Genomic DNA, 25553 nt, shown 5'->3' with positions numbered 1-25553 from the left:
TCTTACCAGTGTGGGGGGAACATGGAGACTTTTAATACAATTTAGTCTTTTAATACAAGATGTTGATAGAACATACTGAATTGATTTTATTTGATGTGTGTGTGTGTGTGTGTGTGTGTGTGTGTGTGTGTTGTGCTGTGTGTGTGTGTGTGTGTGTGTGTGTGTCTTGGAGTCAGAAGGGCGCATCATCACAAATCAGATTGTGATTTTTTTTCTCCAGGATGTCTGAGGACCACAATCCCAGGAAAAGGGCGCCACCTGGTGGACAAACAAAGAGGTACAAAGAGGATTAAAACGAATGTGTAACTCGGACTTTCACAGGAACTATCAAAAATGAGTAGTCACACATACAACATATGCACACACTGCTCACACACATGTCTCAAAATCATCGCTTCTCATCTACACACAATATTACAGTCAATATTCTGAGAGTGGAAGAGGGAGGATGTGATGCTGAAAGGCAAGACAACGGGAACAGAGAAGGAGGAAGTCCTTGTGGATGAACAATGTGTGGCTCCACTGTACCTGCTGTAAACAGTGTTTATACACACACACACACACACACACACTTCTATACAACATACAGTAGGCATTTGTAACTAACTACAACATTGACGTAAGAGGCCGAGGCTGTTTCATATGGGCCCCTCACTATAGAGAGACTGACCTATACCATCCTGTATCCAACATGCCTATTGAGAACACAGTCAGAATGCCATTCATACTGTATGGGAGCACCCATAGTTTTTGAAATACAATAAAATGTATGCCAAGCACATCCACCATGCTGGTGCAGGACAAAATGACATCTGATAAAATAAGGTTGAGGTCCACAGCTACTCCACAGGGCTATTTATTAGGTAAAAGGTGACAACGTTTCAACCCTGACACCTGACGAAGACCCACATGGGTCGAAACGTTGTCACCTTTTACCTAATAAATAGCCCTGTGGAGTAGCTGTGTGTGGACCTCAACCTTACTTTATCAGCACCCATAGTTTTCTCAGACTCACGGGTGCCAGAAAGCATTCAGACTAAAAACCTCTGTAGCAGAGTTTGCTGCTCCTCTTCAACAGGCTTAGTAAAGAGTAGTACAAAGATCGGCCACTAGATGGCAGCACAGGCTCATTTAAAGATGATGGGGCCCAACAAGACTTGCAGAATTACAAGGATGTTTATTTGGTTATGTCACCCCGAAGACACGTGTGTAAGATTAAATCAGGGTTGCCAAGTCTCGCGTTGAGCGTGACACACGCATTTGCTTGTGACTAAGTGAAAAAAATCTCTCAAATTTTTCTGTCAAACTTGGCAGCCCTGTTACGTAAATGATCAGATGAAATGTTGAAATACATTAAATCATCTAAACTGTTGCAAGTTGGGTTGAATGATGAGTCTGGATTATCTGGATAGAAAGTCATGACTCATGAAGACACTGTGCTAGTGTGCATGTAGACTAATATGGCTCCAAACTGACATGATGAAACCTATAGGGGAAATACATTTGCTATCATTTTACCAACAGGGGAAAACCTGAGCGATATGTTTGGTGTTTGAATCTTTCAGTGACAGTGAAAAGTCTGTCTTCACTCCTACACTAGTTGACAGCTGGGTCGGGACCCGAGTCTCTCACCTCAGACGGTCCTGATCTGATACCGACACAGGGGACTGGCCTTGTCTGCATAACCACGTCCAGTTCAAAGGTCACTGTGTTTTCATTGATGATTAACTGTATTATTACGCGTTGATGTGAAACTCTGCCATGGCGCTTTTCACAGTGGCACCATGGTGAACTATGACCCTGGAGCTTTGCAGATTAGAGTTAGATTCCTACAAATCATTTAATTTCATGTAGTTTGCTATAGTCTGCTGTAGTATGCTGTAGTCTGCTGGGGTCGTACTAAAGCCTTGGTCTCATCAAGTGGGCCTGTGTAGCACTGATAGACTTTATTTGTTTATTTTGTCGGGACAATGCACATTAATGGACAAGTTTACATACACAGAGAGCTCTATATATGAACAAACATGTAAATATGCCAGATTGAGCCATTAGCTCATTTGCATCCGCAGGCCCCGAACATACTAACATACAGTTTGTATACTTGGCATGCCCAGGGCGGGATTCAAACCGGAGTCTTCCACAGGACAGACAGTCTTAACCAGCTACACCGATGGAAAGCAAAGCTAGCTCTTCATCGGCGCAGGTGGACGGTATTTGTACTGGGGCGTGAGTTCAACCAACAACTCGTTACCAACTCGGGACTCATGAGGACTCGGTCACGCGGTTACCCTAGCAGTGTGGCTTCTGTTCTCGTTGCTGTGATAGTCTATAGTTAAAGGTGCAGTGTGGTTTGGCGCAGAAGCACTTTTTTGTTATACCTGCAGAAAATGTGCAATAGCGACCTCTAGGATCACAGAATTCGGTGGGGCACCATTTTTGTTGTAACACCTGGGGTGAGTTCAGTCCCAGCAAAACGTTGCAAAACATTACATTTACATAACATTACAGTCATCTAGCAGACACTTTTATCCAAAGCGACTTACAATAATTGAATTTAACGTCGGAAGTCAGTGTACTACTCACTGGAACTCACAAGTGTGAGACATTGTGCTAGTGTGCATGTAGACTAATGTAGCTACGCGGCTCAAAACTGACATAGGATGAAACCTATAGGGGAAATATATTTGTGTTTATTAATGTGTTACTATGATATAGCACACACTGTATAGTCACTACTGTAACATTCAGGCAAAGTACAAACCCATGACCAACTGCTTCTAACCTCACGAGACCATCCTGATCTCATGAACTCACTATGGAGAGAAACTGAAGTGAACTTGCACGATCAAGATGGTATGAGGCTACACACGCAAGCAAAATGACGGAGGTATCTGTCACTTCCTGTCACACCATCGGGCAGATCACCCAAATAAGGTGTTATACATGACATTGAAATCTACAGCCCGAGAATTTGATGCATTATTTTACTAATTGTTCCCCAAAATACCGCCTGAATCATTGGGCAGGCCCAGAAAATGTGGTAGTGATTTAATGTGGTAGTGATTTAATGTGGTAGTGATTTAATGTGGTAGTGATTTGCCTCCACAGCCTAAAAGTGTCTCCAGCATGCGTGCACTGAAATAAACTAAATGAATAAAAAATCAGAGTTTTTCCAACTGAACTGCCAGTAAGCCAAACAAGTATTTGAGAAAACAGTCTAACACATATTTGCGCATTGTTTCCCAGACAGCGATCCGATCAGGCCATATACAGACTTGTGGCTTAGTTCCGGCTCATATATGGCCCAGATCCGCTTGCTATCTGGGTTCTCTTTAATATAATTTGTTGAGTTTCCTCTACCCTCAGTAATGCCTCGATACAGTCTCAAAAGTATTGATTTAGAGCTGTCAGCATATGCTTGTATGACCACTTGTATTAATCCACTAGAATCTACATTTAACTGCTTCTCGGCCACTTCTTTTGAAAAGTATTGGCGTAGCTGTAAATATCAACAACAAAAAATCCTGTTTTCCTAGATTGTACTTTTCATGCAGTGTCTGAAAGCTTAGTAGTGTGTTTTTCTCCATTATTGTACAATAAGATGTGATACCCCTACTAAGATGTGATACCCCTACTAAGATGTGATACCCCTACTAAGATGTGATACCCCTACTAAGATGTGATACCCCTACTAAGATGTGATACCCCAACTAAGATGTGATACCCCTACTAAGATGTGATACCCCTACTAAGATGTGATACCCCTACTAAGATGTGATACCCCTACTAAGATGTGATACCCCTACTAAGATGTGATACCCCTACTAAGATGTGATACCCCTACTAAGCCAGTACTTAAACCTGGAGTCCATACAGTTTTCTCAACTGATTCTCCAAGTTTAACCGTTTTATAACATCAAACCATGTAGTCAAGGTAAAATGGACATCTCCGATCATTGCTTGTATTGGCACTCCCCTCCATCCTCTCTCCATCCCCTTCCACTTGGCCTCATATCTACTATCACACCAGAGAATTATGGGTCTTATTTGGGCTGAGAGATAATAGTCTCTAAGATTAGGAAGTGACATTCCACCTTTTTCCTTACTAATGTTTAATGTACTATATTTAATCCTCGGTTTCTTACCTTTCCAGACAAATTGTGAGATTTGTTTGTCCCAATTGTTAAATTGACTAATTGGTATTTTAACTGGTAAGAACCCAAACAAGCACAACACCTTGGGCAAAACAAACATTTTAATAGTCTCGATTCTTGCTGAGAAACTCAGTAAGGATGACAACCAATTATTAAGATCTTCTTTAATTTTCTTGTTTACGGCATCATAGTTATTTAAGTCATTGGGACAATGAATTAGCCAGACCCTTAAGTATTTTATCATCTTCTGAGACCAATCGATAGGGAGTTTCCGTTTTAGTTCTGGTGTAGGGGTATAATTGAAAGGTAATATTTGTGTTTTTTGTATGTTGAGCTTATAACCTGAGAGTGTGCCAGATTTCTCAAGGAGCCCCAAAAGAGCTTGGAGAGAATGCTCTGGACTAGAAGCATAACATAAGACATCGTCCGCATACAATACCACCTTATGCTCTCTTCCATCACCCATCACCCCATGAATACCACCATTCTCTCTAATGGCTTGAGCTAAGGGTTCTATATAGAGCGCAAAGAGTGTTGGTGAAAGCGTGCATCCCTGACGAGTATAACTTTATAATTCTATACGCTCAGTTAACCGTCATTTATCTTCATTCTTGCAGTTGGGGCTGAATACAACGTTTTAATACCATTAAATTAATTTTCAGTAAAGCCAAATACTTCCAACAAACACAGTCAAAGTCCTTTTCAGCATCTAAACTAACTAACACTGCCCCTAATTTCCTGTCCCTGATACTTGGTATTATGTGAATGGAGCGTCTGATATTAGTGTCTGACGGCGCCGGACGAAGCCAGTTTGGTCACCATCTATCAGATCTGGTATAAAGGAATCTAGTCTCTTGGATGTGATGGACGTGTACAACTTGTAATCCTGGTTCGGAATCGAAATCGGTCTGTAAGAACTACATAGCATCTTATTCTTATATTCTTATATCGGTCTGTAAGAACTACATAGCATCTTATTCTTATATTCTTACATCGGTCTGTAAGAACTACATAGCATCTTATTCTTGCCCTCTTTCGGGATAACACAGATGACTGCCTCATTCCATGAAGGAGGTAGTGAATTTTTCTCAAGTGTCCAATTAAACGATTTCAAAAGTACTGGGCTCAATTCCGCTTCAAAAACTTGATACCACTCTGCTGGTAAACCATCGGCTCCGGGGGTCTTATTCTTTTTTAAGTTACTTAATGAGCAAAAGAGCTTTCAAAATATTATATTTATATTACAAATATCACAATGAGAATACAGAACTAGTCAGTCTAGAATTATACATGTATGTTCCCTTTATCTCTGTTGCTTGTGTCATCATAGGCTAAGAAACAGCTCCAAGACTTCCTCAGTCTTTTTCAAATCCTCTTCATAACCGACTGTCTGATGAAGAGAATTCTCAGTTCCTCAATCATTGACTCATGCTGCTAATATCTTCAATGGTATTGTTTCTTGCAAATCAGGAAATGACAAACGCTGCACATCTACCACACGGGAAAGGTCAGTTATTTATATCTGTGAATAAAACCAGGCTCGAAACCAGGATGTAACCAAGCTGTGGGGTACATTCATAACCCAGTGCTTGTGTTGTTACTTGAAATCGTAGAGTTTACTTGAACACTCGGTCAATTCAAATTCAGTAAATAAAGAACCTACGGATTTGTATTTATTTATTTGTGAAGGGACAATGCACATACATCCATAGTACAATACTATATGAGCCAGATTTAGCCCAAATGGCTAGTTACTATCTTCTGTCCCTGGCCAGATATTTAAAAGGCAACCTCTAAGAAAAGCATAAAATACAGTACATCTATAATACATTACAGAGGTTAAAAAACAGAATGACTCTTAAAACAATACTGAGACAGCATGCAGGAACTGACCAGACCAAGCATACACAAAGGGCAGGACAAACAAGCAACACTGGACATTCAGTGTACTCATGTCTGGTTGTTAAAAAGCCATGATTTGAATGGCTCACTGAAGGAGCGGTAGCTACTACGTTCTCTGATGTTCCCCAGCACAAAGTTCCACTCCTGTGATCCTTAAAAGAGAATGCAGAATAACTAAAGGCGCTTTTTCTGATCGGCACAATACAGTCACCTTCCAGCAGAAAATCAACAAGGACTCATTACACAAGGTATAATAAACAGACGAATCGGTCCTGCAAGAGAGACCGGCGTGTTCTCTCTCCAACACACTCTTAAAAACTGTTTTTTATCTCACTCCATGCAACAGGTGGCTTTTGATTTAGGAATCGGCTTATTAAGAGTATCAAGGGGTTCTTTGCCCAGTAGGCTATCTCTAGGTTTGTCCTCTTTCCCTAAGGATCAACTTCCTGTTAGTTTAGTTTCCTGGTGCTAATTCATTTGATTTACAGCCCTATGGGCGCGACTCCTGAACCATGTTACCCATCACTTATCAACCCCCGTCCTATTATCAAGTCCTAAGTCCTATTATCAAGTCCTAATTCATGTGGCTGTCAAGTTTGTTCCTTCTCATCGGGGATTAATAGAGTAATATCGTCTCCTAGTCCTGGGTCCTTCCTCCTCTAATCTCTGTGCTAGCCAGTGTCTGGCACTGACACACACACACACACACACACACACACACAAGGCCTGCTGAAGGCTTGTCTTCTATGTTGGACTGCACATTATGGTACAACAGGCTGAGCAAGGCGAATATAGTCTATTCTAATACACCTGAAGACATGTTTAAAACGTGTAAATGCACAACGCTGGCTGATGGCCAAGACTAAGAATGACCTGAACCACCCAGCGTGCCGGATGGCTGTCCTGAAACCTCCCCCTGGTAGACCACAGAAAGCACTGTGGAGCCACCTGTATCCGTGGCTGTCGCCCAGATGTGCATCGTCGGGTTTGAGAAGCAACAGGTAGTAACAAACAACATAGTGTTGTGAGAAGAGAAGAGAAAGTGAAAAAGTTAGAAAGTGAAAAAGCGAAAGAAAGTGAAACACGAAGGGAAATGAGCTTCAAGAAGAAGGAAGGACTTGCGGAGTGTAAAAAGGAACAGATCCAAACCCGTTGGCGTGACGCCTCATGAACACAGACATTCTTAATACTTACAGAACATAAAACGCACACGTACACTGCACAGAAAAAGGTACAACATGTATGCGGTCGAAACATTCCCCTCCTCCCTTTTTCGTCCTTGTTTGTGAGGGTTGTTGTTCCTCGTTTCTTCGTAAGCTGTGGTGAAATGGGTAGGAGGGCCATCCCCGACGCCGCGGGGGTGCTGTGACATCTCTGAACGCTCCTCCGGGAGGGGAAGTACCTCCCTGGTCGGTCTGTCTGCCTCCTGGACAGCTGCCTGCTGCGGAGGAACACTCTTTAAAAACTTCAACCACTTCATCACCTCTCGACATGCGATAGACTCGCACACCAAGCGGCTCTGGAAACTCACAGCCCACAGCGGAGGAAGCCAAGAGGACCGCGGCACACAGCTGCACTCTCTCAGAACACAGCTGTACACTCTCTCTCTCTCTCTCTCTCTTTGCGTTCCTCTGGCTGAGGCCGCGTCGCCCTAGCCTCTCTCCTCCTCAGCTGTTGCTGGTTGATGATGACGCTGTCGGTGGAGTATGAGATGCCGGAGAGGTGTCGTCGGCACCAGCAGCCCGGACCGGAGCGCTGCTATCGCCGGCTGGTCCCGGCGCTCGTGCTGTGGCTCTCCATCCTCACCACGGCCCAGCTGGTCTCCAACGCCGTCTACCTCACCTTCTACCTCACAGCTGGACCCAACACCTCGGTAAGAATGCTCACCTGCATATAGCACAACACACACACATTCAATTTATTGTTGAAAGGTCTAATTTAGTTGACAGTAAATGAGATATTGACTGTTGACCCCATGGTGTCATGTAAAGTCGTCCTGTTAAATCCTGTCCAGCAAAAGTTTAAACAATGTGGTCATAAGAAAAATGACAGTTGATAAAAAAAAGAAGATATTTTTGCTTCTCATAACACGTTTATACAAGCTTTGATCTTCGTCTGGTGATTGTTTTATCAACAGTGCTAATGTGCTTTAGTGTGGTTGTGGTGACACCTGCCTAGTGCACCTGCTAAGCTCTCTATAGTGGTTACACTTGCACTCACCAGCTGCTGGGAGAATCACCTCAGCTTGTGGTCTCTGTCGGCTTCTAGAGAAGCCCCCTTTCCTCCAATATGAGACGACTGTGTGAGATATAGAGTTGGTTTGGACACGGTTCAGATACTGCATAGTGAATAAGACCCGGCCAGAGAGCCCGTGCTGTTCCCACTCTCCAGTCCACCAGGCCCAGTGGAACACCAGAACCCACAGAGGAACCAGAACTCAGACACTGAGGTTACGGTTCACACAATTTAAAATGGATGATGTGGTCAATGTACTAATATTCATTATTAACATGGTGCTTGAATCCTCTGTGGATTGCATGTGTCATCATGGTTTAGAAACCAACATACACACGGAATAGGTGATAAACAGTGATTGTCTCAGTCTTACTCATCATGGATTTACCACCCTCCTCACCACAAGGAAGGATCAAACACTGTAACATTCAGGGAAATGCCTCTCTTCTTATTCATCCTCCTCACCATGATTAATGCTATTGCACTCTTCTTCTTGTTGTTCATGTTCTACTTGTTGTTCATGTTCTTCTTCTTCTTGTTCTTCTTGTTGTTCATGTTCTTCTTCTTGCTCTTCTTCCTCTTCTTCTTCTTCTTCTTCTTATTGTTCATGTTCTTCTTCTTCCTCTTCTTCCTCTTCTTCTTCTTCTTCTTCTTATTGTTCATGTTCTTCTTCTTCTTGTTCTTCTTGTTGTTCATGTTCTTCTTCTTGCTCTTCCTCTTCTTCTTCTTCTTCTTCTTATTGTTCATGTTCTTCTTCTTCTTGTTCTTCTTGTTGTTCATGTTCTTCTTCTTGCTCTTCTTCTTCTTCTTGTTCTTCTTCTTCTTGTTCATGTTCTTCTTCTTGCCCTTCTTCTTCTTGCCCTTGTTCTTCTTCTTGTTCTTCTTCTTCTTATTATTGTTCAGGTTCTTCTTCTTGCTCTTCTTCTTCTTGTTCTTCTTCTTCCTCTTCTTCCTTTTCTTCTTGTTCTTCTTCTTGTTCCTCTTCTTTTTCTTGTTATTGTTCTTCTTCTTTTTCTTCTTCTTCCTCTACTTCTTGTTTTTCTTGTTTTTCTTCTTGTTCTTCTTCTTCCTCTTCGTCTTCTTGTTCTTCTTCTTCTTCCTCTACTTCTTCTTCTTCTTCTTCTCCTTCCTCTACTGTTCTTGTTGTTATTGTTATTATTATTGTTTGCCTCTTAAGTAGCTATGAACTCTTTCAGGTTGAATGTTAAACACACCAAATGTGTAGAGTAATCTTAGTCAATTGATTATAATTGTATAATAAACTGGATTCAAATATTGTCTCCAACTGTTGCAGACGGCGTCCCCAGACCGAGTCCCGCTGGTTTTTGAAGTCGATGGTATGTTGAGATTCTGTATCACTGTTGATCCCACCTAGGTGATACAGTCGACACCCCTAGACTGACAGAACACTTAACAAATCACATATAAGTCATTCATGCTATGAGTAATAGGGTAACATGAGTAATGGTGGGTCCTCGGTGGGTTATGACACATTTAGACAATGGGCAGGCATTTTGTCTCACCACAAACTACAAGTTATATTTTCGTCTGTTAAACGAATCTGTTGAATTCCAGTGTTAATGTGTTAAACATGTCATCCATAGCAGAGGCCCAGGAACTTTCCAAGAACAACGTTATCTACTGGAAGACGCAAAGCCGTGCTTCCCCGCACGGGTATTTAAATCATCAATATGTCACCATCAAGAGGGACGGCTGCTACTTCCTGTATGTGCAGGTGAGCCTGTGTGTGATGCAGAGGGAGACCAGCGTCAGGGTGGAACAGCTGGATGGACATACCCTCCTGGAGGGACGACTTTCCAACTCAACCCTCAGCTCCGGGTTCCTGGGCCGGGTTGTGGCGCTATCTCGCTACGACACCCTGGTGGTTAAAATGTACCCCGACGTTAGTACCAAAATCAATACCACCGAACAGGCCACCTACATGGGCATCTACTGGGTCGCCCCCTGATCCAAGCCAGGGGTGGAGCTGGACTAAACGGAGCCTACAGTACCTACGCTTCGGGCGTGAGGGGTGAGGAGAAGAGGACGAGCTTTCAAAAAGGAAGTGATCGATCGACACATTTTTATTATTATTATGCTCACACGAACTCGAATTTCACCCAATTCTGCAATCTGCAATTTTTTTTGAGGAGCTCTCTATGACCAAGTCCGATTAGAAATCAGGATCTCTCCTGTGTTTGGAGCTGTACTGTATATATGAATTATCAAAGAGAGATTGTCCAAGTGCAGAAAGAGGGATGTACCACATAAACATACGACATGAGTACGGGTCTATAAACTGACCCATTTCTATTCCTCTCTATTCATTTAGTCCCCATCCTCCTTTATACTGTATTTTGTATGTCGCCATACTGTATTGTATTCTCAATTGTATGGTTGTATGTGTGTAGTACTATTATGTACGTTCTATTTTATTTTGATTTGTAATTATATTGTGTCTCACAACTCATTGTGAGTGGTCCTTAACTTTTTATTATTGCACTTTTGTACCAATGTGATGGAAATGTCTGTTAAGGAGTGACACAAAAATAAAGATTTATCTATCTATCTACGACATAGCCTAATGGTTACTGATGGATTTGTATTTAAATTATGATGATGAGAGTTTGTATTTTTATATCTATTTATGTTTTTATTTATTTGTTTCTATATCTATCTTAAAGTGAATGTTGACAGGTCAGTTTACTAATGCACTGTACTGTATGTGACTGACTAACGTTATACTGTCAAATAAACTAGGAAAACAATGTTATGAAGTCACTGGAATGTAATGCTCTCTTTTGTACTTTTGAATAAATTATCATGTATTACTCGCACATGCATTTTGTTTGACTTATTATTTATTGTTTAGATTCAGTTTTCTTGCGTGGGTTCGAACCCGGCCCACGCCCTTTGCTGCATGTCTTCCCCCCTCTCTCTCTCTCTCTCCCACCTTTCCTCTCTCTCTCTCTCTCTCTCTCTCTCTCTCTCTCTCTCTCTCTTTCCTGTCTGTCACCTACACTGTCCAATCATAATGGAGACCACGATCAGGTGATCAATGGTGTCATACAGTAAGTGACAACTACAATATTCTCTCATCGATTCACACATCATTGACTTCTCAGCTCCAGAGCAGCTGTTGCCGACGGAGACGAGAGAAAAGAACCCACTGATATCACACCAACATGTCAACGGAACCGCGGAACGTGAACTGAAGGGGGGGTGTCATCGGGGGTGGCATCGCCAGAGCGTGTTGTATTCTACGGTGCCTCTCTGCTGTGACTCAGACACGAGACCCCAGATGTGAAGAGAGAGTGGGAGGTTGGCACACGTTCCCGGACCCTCCTTACAGCGTGTTGTGCTGTCGAAGAACTGCCTTTCCTGTAGGCTGTGTGACCCGTGTGTGACGAATCAGACATCCCTGAACCCCCCCCCGCCCCCCCCCCCCACCCGGTCTTATCTGAACATGGCTTTATGGAATCACAGACAAAGACATATTACTGAACGGGCCTGCCGGGCCCAGGGGCCCAAGAGCTCAGGGGCCCTTTGCATTTCTTGTCACATAGTCAAAAGGCTTAGTCATTCATTCAATAACAGAGCCTCAAAAATCCTGCTGAAAAACTGAAGCAATAGCCTAAACATTCACTTTGAAGACGTCACAAGAAAGAAACCATCATTATACCTGTAGTTTGTAAGTGAGTGTTTATCTATAGTACTTTAGAGGGGCTGAGTACTCCGTGCAATATGGGCCCTTCAACTCTTTTGGGGAGAAATCCAAAAAGCAGGTCCTCCCCACAGAGTTGAGGTCCCTCGAGTCAAAACCGCGCTGAATAAAGCTGCTTTTATTGTGAGTTTTCCTCTGCAAATTGGATGCCGTCTTATTGGGCAAACCCAAAATTTTGATAAATGAAATGGCTGCGGGGTCCGTTACGTGTCTGTGCCCAGGGGCCTGTCATTTAATAACCCGTCTATCATAACAGGTCACATCAGTTCATCTGTAATCTGCATCGGATATAGAGAAGGTTGACAGTTGGAACACATTATCATTCATCAGCCACACACACACACACACACGCACATGCACACACATTTTTCCAGTCGTCTGAGTTATGCCGGAGTAGTAGTACACTGACTACCTACGTCAAAAGCCCCTGCTAAATGACAGTAATGGGATGTAATGTGATGTGTGCGCTTATATATGCTCTTATGTTGGTCTATGTGTGTAACCTCTGTGTGTGTGTGTGTGTGTGTGTGTGTGTATATGTGTGTGTGTGTGGCTGTGAGTATTGTTTTAGAGGAAGCCCTTACGACATTTCGTTATACTTGTATAATGACAATAAAGCTTTCAATTCAATTCAAAATAAATAATTTCCACACCTGGGTGAGAACCTTGTACGTCTCTCGTTGCCGTGTTCATTAGGCCTTGAGGCCACAAGCTTCGACTGTGAGCAGGTCGTCTGTGAGCAGGTCGTCTGTGAGCAGGTCATCTGTGAGCAGGTCATCTGTGAGCAGGTCGTCTGTGAGCAGGTCATCTGTGAGCAGGTCGTCTGTGAGCAGGTCATCTGTGAGCAGGTCATCTGTGAGCAGGTCGTCCAGGATGCTGCTGTTGACAGTTGCTCACCTCCTCGATATATCCCACCCCGGTCCACCCTGGACCCTGCGACCTAGCCTGGTCCACCCTGGACCCTGCGACCTAGCCTGGTCCACCCTGGACCCTGCGACCTAGCCCGGTCCACCCTGGACCCTGCAACCTAGCCCGGTCCACCCTGGACCCTGCAACCTAGCCCGGTACGACCTGGACCCTGCAACCTAGCCTGGTACGACCTGGACCCTGCAACCTAGCCTGGTACGACCTGGACCCTGCAACCTAGCCTGGTACGACCATCAATCAATCAATCAATCAAAGTTTTATTTGTATAGCGCATTTCATACCCAGAGGCCCGTTCGCGAGATCGGGCAACCCCTCCCTCCCCCGAGGTGACTCCTAGGCCAGGGCTCCTCTTTTCCACCGCCGGAAGGCATTGAGGGCAGACACAATAGTTCAGGGCACATATTGAGGGTGTGCGTGTGTGTGTGCGTGTGTGTTTTCAGCCCAGACTCTGTCCATGATGATGTCTACGCCAGCGTCACACCGCGTTTCCTATCTCTTCCTCAGTTCCATTCGCACCAAATCTCTCTCGATAACTCCCTCCATCCCTCCATCTCTCTCTACCTCCCCCAGTCAATGGAAAGCGCTATTGAAACATGCAAATGTGATCCCACAGTATTCAACAGCAGGGGACAGTGTTTAGCTGATAGCCGAGATGCGGCGGTTTCATGGCTACCGCTCCAGATGTGAAACCGCGGGGCCTCGCGGGGCCCCTCTGCTACCAGGGGCTGTCAGATAAATCACATGACCTTCGCATAACTTCCAGGTTCCGGGGAAGTAGCGGCACCGCGACGCTGTCTGAACTCTGAACGCTACACATGCCGTCGCCGCGCTACACATATTTTCCGTTCGGCGATGACAGTAGGCCTAATTAAACTTCTCCAAAATGGAGTCTGCTCAGCGGACAGCCAGGTCTAGATGAGTAACACGGCTTGGAAAGTTCAACCACGCGGGGAGCAGGTGCGCTCTTCCTGACAGCATGCAGACTGCGGTCTCACCACCGAGATCACAAAAGACGAGGTGATGACTCAATATTGGACACAATATGCTCCAGTGAAATGTAGGCTACCGTAACAATTCATGATTGTCAGTCATGCCCAAACATGTTTAAGTGTCACTTGACTCTGCGTTTTAATGCGTAGGCCTATATGTGTATCGCCTATAGGTCTACACTTGATCTCAAACAGGGGTAACATGGATGAATCAACAGTGGTCTGTCTGCCTACTGGGATTTTTTGATTATAGATTTTTTACATTTAGCACAGAGGTGATGAGGCGTTTTCATGCAGATCCTGATCCACAGTGAGGTAAACACACACAGAGGTGTCATGCCTATCATATTTGGGGGTGTAATTATTATTGTATTTTTTGACATTTCTGTTATTGTCTGTTTACCATTACATTTTACAATGCGGAGCTATGATTATTTTCTCTACTGAGCTGAATGTATTCTTTTAATTATGTCATAGACTACCTCGAAAAGCCACCATAACTTCTTTCAAAAAGCCAAACACCCTCTTTCCCGGTGGATTTGGTTTCTTCCAAATTAACACTGGACCTGGAAGCCCCGCCCCCCCTCGCCTCATCTCAGATAAACACGTTTTCATGGTCTGCTTGCATACATTTAGATTAAGGTTGTCCTTAACTGATGAACAGGTCCTCCAAATTTTAGGCTATTCAGTATATCAGATCCAATATACTTCCCAGATAGCAAGCGGATCTGGGCCAGATACAGGCCAGATCTGGCCCTTGTGGCTTAGTTCCGGCCCATATATGGCCCAGATCCGCTTGCTATCTGGGTTCATACTTCAGTAGCCTATACAGTATATCATTCGGACCAATGCTGAGTAAAAAAAGTAGATTTGTTTTCCCTTATTTTTATTTTGAAAGTCATTGAAAGAACGCTACCGGTAAGTTTAATTTCACACCGCTTGAGTGGCAACTGGTAGTGGGCCGTGTCCTGATTTTAAACTGCAAAAATGCACAAAAAAAGAATTCACGCGCTAAGAACGTGTCGCTATCTCGTGCCCCCTCGGTTTTCTGGGTTGCATGACGGCTCTGCACACACACACACATAATATTACAAGTTAGGATCCACTTCCATCTTGCCAAACTGATGGAGGTGAAATGGGCGTGAGTCCTCATGTAGGGCTGCACAATTAATCGTGAATCGAAATCGCGATTATGACCTCCGTGATTAACTAATCGCAAAAGGCCGCAATTAATGTGATTAATAATTTTGCTTTGAATTGAGTGTGCTAGGACTACACGGACGAATCACAGGCGCTTATGCTGTCTGACCAATCACATGCGTTCCTGCTGAGTGGTTACGAAAAAGATGATGTCGCTCAAGCCCAGCAGGTCATATGCAAACTGTGCAGAGCTAAAGCTATTACTTTGAAATATTAATCGCAATTATTAATCGCAATTACCATTTTGAAGCGAATAACCGCAATTATTATCTTTTGTCATAATCGTGCAGCTCATGCCTACTCGTATGCACACACACACACACACACACACACACACACACACACACACACACACACACACACAAACAAACAAACACTTCTGACTCAAGTGAAATGTCACCATGGCCCCTCCTCCTTTGAAATCTCTTCTCCCCCTAACCCACGATGTAGGGCAGGTCCCAACTCAGGGGTAGGAAACTGAGTCAGCGTACCCCCCCCCCCCCCCCCCCCCCCCTCGACAGCCCCCGCCTCGACTTCCTGTTCAGTTTACTAATACACAATCCAGGCCTGTAGCGTAGGCGCCCTCAAAGAGCAGCTTCTTAGAACAGCACGCTGCAGAGGGGAAAGAACATGAAAGACACACACACACACACACACAAAGAAAAAAACTGCCTTCGAGATAAGACTCAATCCTCGGAGTTTACACCGTTGTATCACGTCTACTGTATCAACTCTTGCACTATTACTCCCATGTGCTACTGTCTTTTTAGAGCTTTGAGTTACAGAAGCTAGTCGGTTTCTCCTCTGAGTAAAATGGATTTAGAAGCTCACTGGGGTTCGTGGTGAAGCAGTCGGGTTGTGTGAAGTGCTGGGGGCCCATGTGAGGGGGCGGGGCGTCGGCGTGGCCCTGGGGTGGGGTGGGGTGGGGGGGTGAGCTCTTCTCTGCTGTGTAGTCGTCAGACTGCTACTGGATGGGTGGTTCCACATCCGTTGCTACTGAGACCACTATCTCACCTCAGCTCATAGCAAGCGTTCCAGACCTGCACTGATCATGTGTGTGTGTGTGTGTGTGTGTGTGTGTGTGTGTGTGTGTGTGTGTGTGTGTGTGTGTGTGTGTGTGCGCGCGTGCAAACAACACTGACACTGAGCTGTAGGAACATGTTTTATTCTCTTAAGCTTGATAAATTAATAAAAGACACAGTATGTGTTACTTCAACACTGCTTGCAGAGTCCATACAACACTGTAAAGGGGACATTTTTGCATGTTAATCGCTCTAAGGTACTATTACACAGGGGAGGGGGGAATGTTGATGACATTTCTGACCTAAACTTGAACAGTGCACAGTGGTACAATCAGCACTCAGACCCTGAATATCAGGCGTCTGTAGCATTTTCTAGTTAAAATTGCATATTAATAGATAATTATCTCTTCATTATCAATATCTGATTTCTGAGTGCTGCCAAGAAGCCAAGTAAGCGTATAAAAAAAAAAGATTAAGGAAAAAAAATTAATTGAAAAAAAAGTTATTGCGAAATAATCAATATGCAAATGTGTGACAATATGGACAATAAAGTTGTATCGTATCATATCTTTCCTTGTATTACAACTGAAACCTGTAGAACCCTGTAGGGTGCCATATTCATGCCATAGACACCTCCTGATAACACCTCCCTTCCCCCACATCACACAACTATACCTGAGAAATTCAAAATATTGATTCATATTTTTGGATTCACTGTGTGCAAAAACAGATCTATTCTTTTTTCTTTTCTTTTTTCTTATACAACACTTGCTGCTTTTGTCTTGAAAACATTTTTTTTAAATCATGAAGGCGCCAAAGCAGTTATCAAACGTCTTGGCTTGTATAACATGAGAGTTGTTTGACACCATCACAGAGATGGAGTCGTTGGCGTACAAATGCCACACGCCTCCTAGGTAGCTGTTAGAGACGGCCATTTTCCCTGACTGACTGCCCCCCTCCCTGGCGCGCAGCAGGGTGATGCTACTCCCCAGGTACCGGGGCGTACTCTTCACCACAGAGTGTTCGAAGACAGCGCTGGACTCCCTGAAGTAGAGTTTGGAGTAGACGTAATAGTAGCCTTCCTTCTGGATGACCAGCTTTCCACCTCTGTATTGGATCTGGTGGTGGACGGGACCCGTGACCCATTGAAGGGGCTCGGCGCCGGACACCCGACCTCCAGCTTCAGAGCGGAAACAAAGGTCACGGGTCAAAGATTGGTTACAGAGTGAGGAGCTTTGGTTGATTAGAGTAATTGCATCTTGAATGTCGGTAGGTTTGATCTATAAGAGAGTTTGCTTGTCTTACCGTTCAGATGTACAACAGGTTTTAAAGGCGGCAGAGCAGAGTTCGTTCTCATAGCAGGGGGGTCTGGTTTGCCTGTTAAAATGTTATAGTGTTACTGATGTGCATTGTTGACAGTGTTCAACCAAGTTAATTTATCTGACAAAAAAGAAAAGCAGAAGACTGTGACATACCTTGGATACTCTTACTAGAGAGACTGCTCGCCCCCAAATCACGCTACAATGGAGAAAGAGTGATAGGACATCAGCATGGTTGTATCACGTCTTTGTGGTTGTGTGTGTGTGTGTGTGTGTGTGTGTGTGCTTGGTGTGTGTGTGCATGTGAACGTTGAATGTGTACTGCACACATATTTGACCGATACCTCCACACTGGTGACGTTGTGTGGTGTTGGACAGGAAGAACATCGAGGACAAGCTTAGCTTACTGGTATCTGATGACCCATTAAGAGAGACCACTCACATGCCTTTACCACCATAACTGCTAAAGAGTAGGTCACAGGAAATCAGGTCTCTGTGTTCTTTGACACTGACATAGTATAATGGAAAATATATATTTTCTGAAACCAGGGACATCTCAAAGTACTTCTCCATCAGGGCTATTGCCAAATTCATTAGTGCTGTGTGTTCATCCGTGTATTCTGATGGGGAATACAAATACCTTTGGCAGGGATGTACTAAGAGATGCTAGATAACGCCTCTGGACACGACGGATAACCTTTGAGGGTGTTTGTTTACACATCTGAAGAGAAATCTCACAGAGACCTACAGTATATTGACCTTTATTGAATGTGTTGTAGTGAATCGCTATGAGGAAGGAAGGGGACTTATGAATAATGACCTTTTCATTTCATTATATATTTGTTGATATTTTTCATGTTTTATTTAATCTGCATTTCAATTTTAAATACTTATTTTTGTTAACTTTTAGGGACGATTGCTGAAAACTAGTGACAGCTAAATCATGATGGTCTAATGCAACTCTTTTCACCCAAAGATTTTAATGTTTAAAAATGTTTGTTCCTTCAAATGTTTCAATTAATCTGAACCAGCAATGACATACTAGAATGGGAGGAGGAAATAATAAATTACAACACAATAGAACTATGAAAAGTATTGCCCATAAGTCAATGCAAAGGAGAAGTAACACAACACAATTTATCAATGTCATCAGCCATAAATGACTGTACTGGATGAAATTTCTGAGATTTTGAGGTTAAGGCAATAAATGACAAAAACGGGGGTGATAGGAGAACATGTGTGGTATTGAAAACAGGTATTGCGATGTAGGCAGCGATGTGTGAAGAGAGATTATTTAGCGATGGTGAGATAGTGGATCAAACGCTGTGAAGAATGAGTAGTCACACTGAAATAGATACGTGATAGAAGGGAGTGGTAGGCCGAGAAAAACAGACAGACAGACAGACAGACAGGCAGACAGACAGGCAACCAGTCAGACAGACAACCAGTCAGACATACAGAGACAAAACAGTAAGACAATCGGTCAGTCAGACAGACAGACAGAAAGGCCAGCACACCGTGGATGGAGGTGCCATACTCACAGTATCACGCTGGTAGAGGTGGTAGATGAAGCAAGCCTCTATGACCACGGCACACAGAGCCAGACTGACCAGTGCAAACAGCAGGGTCTGGACCCCCCTGCCCCCCCGCTGAGCCAGACTGGGCCGGGGGGTCACCGGGGGGTAGGCCGCGCTGCTGTCCACCACAAACACAGCGGGGTACGAGGCATCGTGACCAGCCATGACCCAGGAACAATCTATCTGCAACTACAGGGAAGGTAACGAAAGGAAAGATCCTCCAGGACGCTTGAGTTGTGGGTCGCACCGGCGGCGTGTCCCGGCCCAGGATTCAACCGCGTTAGAAAGAGACCGGCACGTGTGCGGCGTGGTTACGGTAAGCGAAAGCAGCCTCCTCCAGATATGAAGACCTTCACGAGGAAACCGTCCAGAGAAGCACCGGTCCACTCTCAGGAGATGTAGAGCTAAATGGTCAAACAATCACGTTTCACTGCTGTTGTAGGGTTTTTCTCAGCATTAGCCCACCTGTCAGACCGGGTGACGAGATGCAAATGAGCATCAGAAAGTGACCATGCACAGAACACCATCAACTCTCTCCTCCCACTCCACTACAGCTATGGTGAAATCTGCTTTCTGTTCACACTTCCTTTTCTCTCTCTCTCTCTCTCTCTCTCTCTCTCTCACACTATCTCTCTCTCTATCTGTTTCTCAGGATGACTTGACTACACATCAGATCACTCTGAGCTGAGCCACACATCCAATGCTTGCTTCAGATGCCACACGTTGGCTTATTCTTCGACCGTGCACAGAAAGTGTCCAGATATTTACTCAGTCTAGCCACTTCTTTAGTCACCAGTTAAGCCCATGGATCACTGACTCCATATTGAGCTATTTTACTGTGACTTTGTTCTTGAGCTTTCAACTTATCTTCCAGTAGGCCTACTAAGACGTGCACTGCAGAAATAGTAGTATTAATATGCTTTCATGTTTGTCCTAGCGTAACCCAGGCCTTTATCAAGCACACAATAACAGACAAGGCTCTAATTGATCCAGTTAGAACAAGTGGAGTGGGCTTTTCTTTTTATTGGCCCGTATTTGTTTGGTCTAAAATATGACCATTTATTCAAAAGTAATAAGTTAATTCAGTGACTAAAATAGCTAATGTGAAAATAACCTCAGATGAGGCATCGTTATTTTTTTATGTACGACGATGCAAAATATACCTGGCAATGGGGAAATGAATTGTGACGACCGCCCCCTGGTGGCTCTGCGTGGTAGCGCACAACCAGCCACTAAACATTTCTTCACTATGGCAGGTCGGAAGGTGGCAGGTGCTTCTGTAAACTTCTGTCTAATCGTCCTGTGTTTTTTGCTATCTATGGACTTTTCTTTTGCCTCCAGACAAAGACAAGACACGGAGTTCACGTTTTTATTGCCTGCTGGTGCAACCGAATGTTTTTACCAGTCTGCTATGACCAACGGGAGCCTTGAAGTGGAATATCAGGTAAAACCATGGAGGTATAATGACTCTCTCTCTCTCTCTACTTGCCCTGTGCTGTTTGCTACTTGCACTGTTTGACAACAGGCGTATGAAACCAGTATTATTCATTTGCACAAAATATGCCAGTCGGTTTGTCACAGGACTTTGCTCAGGTCAAGTCAAGAGATAAGACAACAATCCTCCCCATGCAGGTTGCTGCTTTAGCCTAATAGCCACCTTGCTACTTGCCTGATGATGCAACTTCATTAAGTGAGGTGAGGTAATGGCAATGCTTGCCTGATGATGCAACCTCATTATATGTGAGGTAAGGGTAAAGCTGTCCTAATATCAAGACAGGTCACTGCTCTTGAATTCATACATAGGCCTACATCAACTAACTCCACAAGCCATCAATGCAACTTTAATTTCCCCCCAACCTCCACAAAAAGCATGCGTTGATGATTAGGATTCATATTTCCTACACAGCGATGCTCTCCCGTGCTGTTCTTACAGTAGGCCCAGTGTGTGAGACGTTTCTCTGGGCTGTGTGTGGTCAGTGGACCCCGGGGCCTGGCGGCCTCGCTGGGGGATCCATTCTGGAACAGCTGAGCAGTGGAGAGGGACATGGGCTTCATGTATGGAGAGTTTGAGAGCTTGAAAGGGAACAGTATGAATCCGGTTCACTGTGCTTTCTAGCTGTGTGCCTCAGGCCTCACCCTCTTCTTAAAGGACAAAGAGCTGCTTTACACAACACAGTATCGCATGTCGCTACTTTGATTACATCCAACTGCGGTGGACTATTTGGCGACGCCTTGAATTTGAATATGGAAATTAGATGAAGCAGGAAGGTAGTAGGTTAGTAAGCCTGGATCTGTGTTCTAAGTGGGCCTGTTCTTGTGATGTCCCTCTTTTGGGTTTGAGAATGGAGTGTGTACATGTGCTTCCTGTTTATAAGTGTTATAACAGCTTGACCGTGCGTCTGGTCGTCCTCAGGTGATCGCCGGGGCCGGCTTGGACGTGGGCTTCGCGCTGATCTCTCCCAGCGGCTACAGACTGGTCTCTAACTTCAGGAGATCCGACGGCATCGAAACGTGAGTGAGACCAGCAACACTGAACACCTCAGAGCATCTCTCTACCCCTCTCTGGCGTGAGGGTCTCACTTTCCTCTCTCTCTGGCGTGGGGGTCTCACTTTCCTCTCTCTCTGGCGTGGGGGTCTCACTTTCCTCTCTCTCTGGCGTGGGGGTCTCACATTCCTCTCTCTCTCTGGCGTGGGGGTCTCACTTTCCTCTCTCTCTGGCGTGGGGGTCTCACTTTCCTCTCTCTCTGGCGTGTGGGTCTCACTTTCCTCTCTCTCTGGCGTGGGGGTCTCACTTTCCTCTCTCTCTGGCGTGGGGGTCTCACTCTCCTCTCTCTCTGGCGTGGGGGTCTCACTTTCCTCTCTCTCTGGCGTGGGGTCTCACTTTCCTCTCTCTCCTCACCCCAGGGTGGAGCCTACGGAGGAGGGCGATTACGCGCTGTGCTTCGACAACAGCTTCAGCACGCTGTCGGAGAAGATGGTGTACTTCGGCGTGATCCTGGACCGCGCGGGGGAGGGCGCCAAGAGGGACGGGGGCTGGGCGGAGATGGGCGAGCCGGAGAGCGTGATGGAGTACAAGCTGGAGGACATCCGGGTGAGATGGGGGGGGGACACCCCAAACCAGGCTCCGCCTCTTCGCTCTCGCTACTGTGCATGGTTTTGCTCGTCTGTCAGCGAATCTTCTTTCGATCTAGCGTGACTCACCCTTCCGCTGTCAGCGCCGGTCGTGCCCACTTCTCTTCACCTCCCTCTCTCTATACCATCGTTCTGTCATAGATGGATTATGAAATGATGGGCCCCTGGGCACAGACACGTAAACCCCCCCACCCCCTCCCACCCGTTTCATTTATCGAAATTTTGAATTTTCCCAATGAGACGGAATCCAATTTGCAGATGATTTGAGAAAACTCACAATAAAAGCAGCTTTATTCAGCTCGGTTTACCTCGACGCACCTCAACTCTGTGGGGAGGACCTGTTTTTTGGATTTCTCCCCAAAACACGTGAAGGGCCCATATTGCACGGAGTACTCAGCCCCTCTAAAGTCCTATAGATAAACACTCACTTAAAAACTACAGGTATCATGATGGTTTCTTTCTTGTGACGTCTTCACAGTGAATGTTGAGGCTGTTGCTTCAGTTTTTCAGCAGGATTTTTGAGGCTCTGTTATTGAATGAATGACTAAGCCTTTTGACTATGTGACAAGAAATGCAAAGGGCCCCCTGAGCTCTTGGGCTGTTCAGTAATGTGTCTGCGTTCTGTGTGTCCTATCCACATTCATGTGTGTTTGAGTTTTCTTGAGCTGAGAAGAAATACGGTCTGTGACATCCAGGTGAATTACCAGGTATACTTATTCAGAGGTACTAGTACTGATCCTCACAACCCTCTCTGACTGCAGACGAGCATGGAGTCTTTGCACAGGAACCTGGAGAGATGCCGCCACATCCAGATGATGCTCAGGGCGTTCGTGTCCCGGGACCGCTACCTGCTGGAGGACAACCTGTGGAAGGTGTCCTTCTGGTCCTGCCTCAACCTGCTGGTCATCCTCACCGTGGCCGTCAGCCAGGTCTACACGCTCCGACGCCTCTTCAGCGACGACAAGAAGATCCGCACGTAGTCGGCCACCCCTCTGATCTCTGCCTAGTGGTCTCTCCCGTCGCTGAGACCACACAACAAGGATGGGTAGCTTGTGTTGGGACCAGCAGTATTCTGCTGTGTAGGAATGGCTTCTCCCAGAGTCAAAGAGATTAGAGAGAGTGGAATGAGAGTGACTGATGTAGCGGGGTGTGTGTGTGTGTGTGTGTGGAGCTTTTAGCAGCTTTTACGTGCCAGAAAGGTGTACAGTATGTCATGAGTACTGTAGCCTTAACAATGTTGTGAGAGATCATTCTCAATAGACCTGTCAAGAATTGAGTGATACAATAGTCACAATGTGGTTGAGTTTTTAAATAAGAGTGACTGAACACTAATTTATTTACAACTTGGGTATAATACGATTGTAGTCAAATAAACATCAGAATGAGTATCCTACATGTATTTATTGCTCATTGCTATGTATAATGTTTAAAAAGTCATGTAAATATATCATAATTTATCATGGGATTTCTTATGGATTTTACAAAAAAAAGCATCATATGAGACATACTGTAGCTGCTGTTACAGAACTGCCATCAAATATAATATGGGAAAACTCATTTCCAGAACTGTCCTGCAAATACTGGACTGAAAATGTTTTTTTCTCCCCATTTTCCACTGCATGTCAACCCCAATCTAGTGGGGGGCGTTACTGTTATTTTAGGATTGTAGGCCTATTTACAGTATAATCATAAAAGCAATCATTATTTTACTTTTTTTCTCCATCTGGAGTAAGAACAACGTGACGACACACTGTATAAGGCAAGCTTATTGGCCAGAACTGTTCTGTATAAGGCAAGCTTATTGGCCAGAACTGATCTGAAAATGGTATCATTTGGATCTATAATGACATACAGTACATGAGAAATAGGCCTACCATTTGTACAATTGCACTTAGTAAATGAATAGTAGTATACAGTACTGTACTTAATGCTTGTTATATTTTTTATCTTAGTGTTTCAAATCCCCGGCAATATACACATCTGCTTATTTCCATCCTCCACCCGTGTAATCCCCAGCACCACCCGTGTTTTAAAACAAGTTCTATAATCCCGCCTCACCTGTTAACACGTATTACAGCTCTTCTCCCTACCTACCCAGGACCATGTATAGAATTACAAGGGCTTCAACTGGCCTCACTCTCCATCATAAGTCCCCCAACTGAGTGATGGATATCACCTGTCTAGCCTACTGTAGGTGGGCTATTCAAACAATTCTATCGAATATCATTTATGTTCAGTATTTTTAGATTAGTCATCAAAACTCTAAATGCCTAAATCTAACAAACATTGCGAGTAATGTTCACACGTTTAGCTGTGTATATTTGAGCAAGCCCAGGGTGTTAGGCTACACTTGAGATGTTCATGTTGAAATCAGCCAGTGCAAAAAAGAGAGAGAAAATGACCCCCATCTGGAGTCAGAAATGTTCTTTACCTCACTTCCCTACTTCCATGTTATGACTAGTGAATGACACTGGGGGAAAGGCCTGTCGAGACCTTCACAATTTCCTTCAACAACTGTAGGCTACAGGTAGCAGTTACAGAATAAGATAGTTCTCTCGCATTCAATGAAAACAGGCGAATAACCTATTACATAAACAGCCGTGAAAAGTACGGTTTGTTTGGAGTCTATGGTTTAGGTGTTGGTGACGGGTCTTCTTTGGGTCTGGCTGTCTTCTGTCCTGTCCAGAGATGTCCTGTCCCCCGCTATGTGACGGGGGGTCACCACTGATTCCGCCGCGGCGCAGGCCGCCTGTTCAGGGACAATTACGACAAGACCAGCATTAATCACTCTCTCCCCGGCATGTTATCACTCTCTCTCTGGCATGTTATCACTCTCTCCCCCCGGCATGTTATCACTCTCTCCCCGGCATGTTATCACTCTCTCCCCCCGGCATGTTATCACTCTCTCCCCGGCATGTTATCACTCTCTCCCCGGCATGTTATCACTCTCTCCCCTGCATGTTATCACTCTCTCCCCGGCATGTTATCACTCTCTCCCCTGCATGTTATCACTCTCTACCCGGCATGTTATCACTCTCTCCCCGGCATGTTATCACTCTCTCCCCTGCATGTTATCACTCTCTCCCCGGCATGTTATCACTCTCTCCCCGGCATGGTATCACTCTCTCCCCTGCATGTTATCATCCTCTCCCCGGCATGTTATCACTCTCTACCCGGCATGTTATCACTCTCTCCCCTGCATGTTATCATCCTCTCCCCGGCATGTTATCACTCTCTACCCGGCATGTTATCACTCTCTCCCCTGCATGTTATCATCCTCTCCCCGGCATGTTATCACTCTCTAACCGGCATGTTATCACTCTCTACCCGGCATGTTATCACTCTCTACCCGGCATGTTATCACCCTCTCCC

At 44.8% G+C, this 25553-nt stretch overlaps 1 protein-coding gene across 1 annotated transcript; it reads left to right on the top strand.

The window, feature by feature from the left end:
• Positions 1–20308: 20308 nt before the first annotated feature.
• tmed1a (transmembrane p24 trafficking protein 1a) lies at positions 20309–23789 on the top strand. Its single transcript, XM_084437841.1, has 4 exons — positions 20309–20493; positions 21463–21560; positions 21954–22140; positions 22943–23789. Exons 1-4 carry the CDS (start codon positions 20368–20370, stop codon positions 23159–23161), a joined length of 630 nt encoding a protein of 209 aa, XP_084293967.1. The 5' UTR covers positions 20309–20367; the 3' UTR covers positions 23162–23789.
• Positions 23790–25553: the final 1764 nt, after the last annotated feature.

Source organism: Borostomias antarcticus, assembly GCF_949987555.1.
Source record: "Borostomias antarcticus genome assembly, chromosome: 5".
NCBI lineage: Eukaryota > Metazoa > Chordata > Actinopteri > Stomiiformes > Stomiidae > Borostomias > Borostomias antarcticus.
This window is presented reverse-complemented; position numbering and strand designations above follow the sequence as displayed.

Bases quoted from the DNA above. Each gene is read 5' to 3' on its own strand.
- tmed1a (XM_084437841.1), top strand. From the start codon at position 20,368: ATGGACTTTTCTTTTGCCTCCAGACAAAGACAAGACACGGAGTTCACG. The intron at 21,561-21,953 runs GTGAGTGAGACC...TCCTCACCCCAG, and splicing joins AGATCCGACGGCATCGAAAC to GGTGGAGCCTACGGAGGAGG. The intron at 22,141-22,942 runs GTGAGATGGGGG...CTCTGACTGCAG, and splicing joins ACAAGCTGGAGGACATCCGG to ACGAGCATGGAGTCTTTGCA.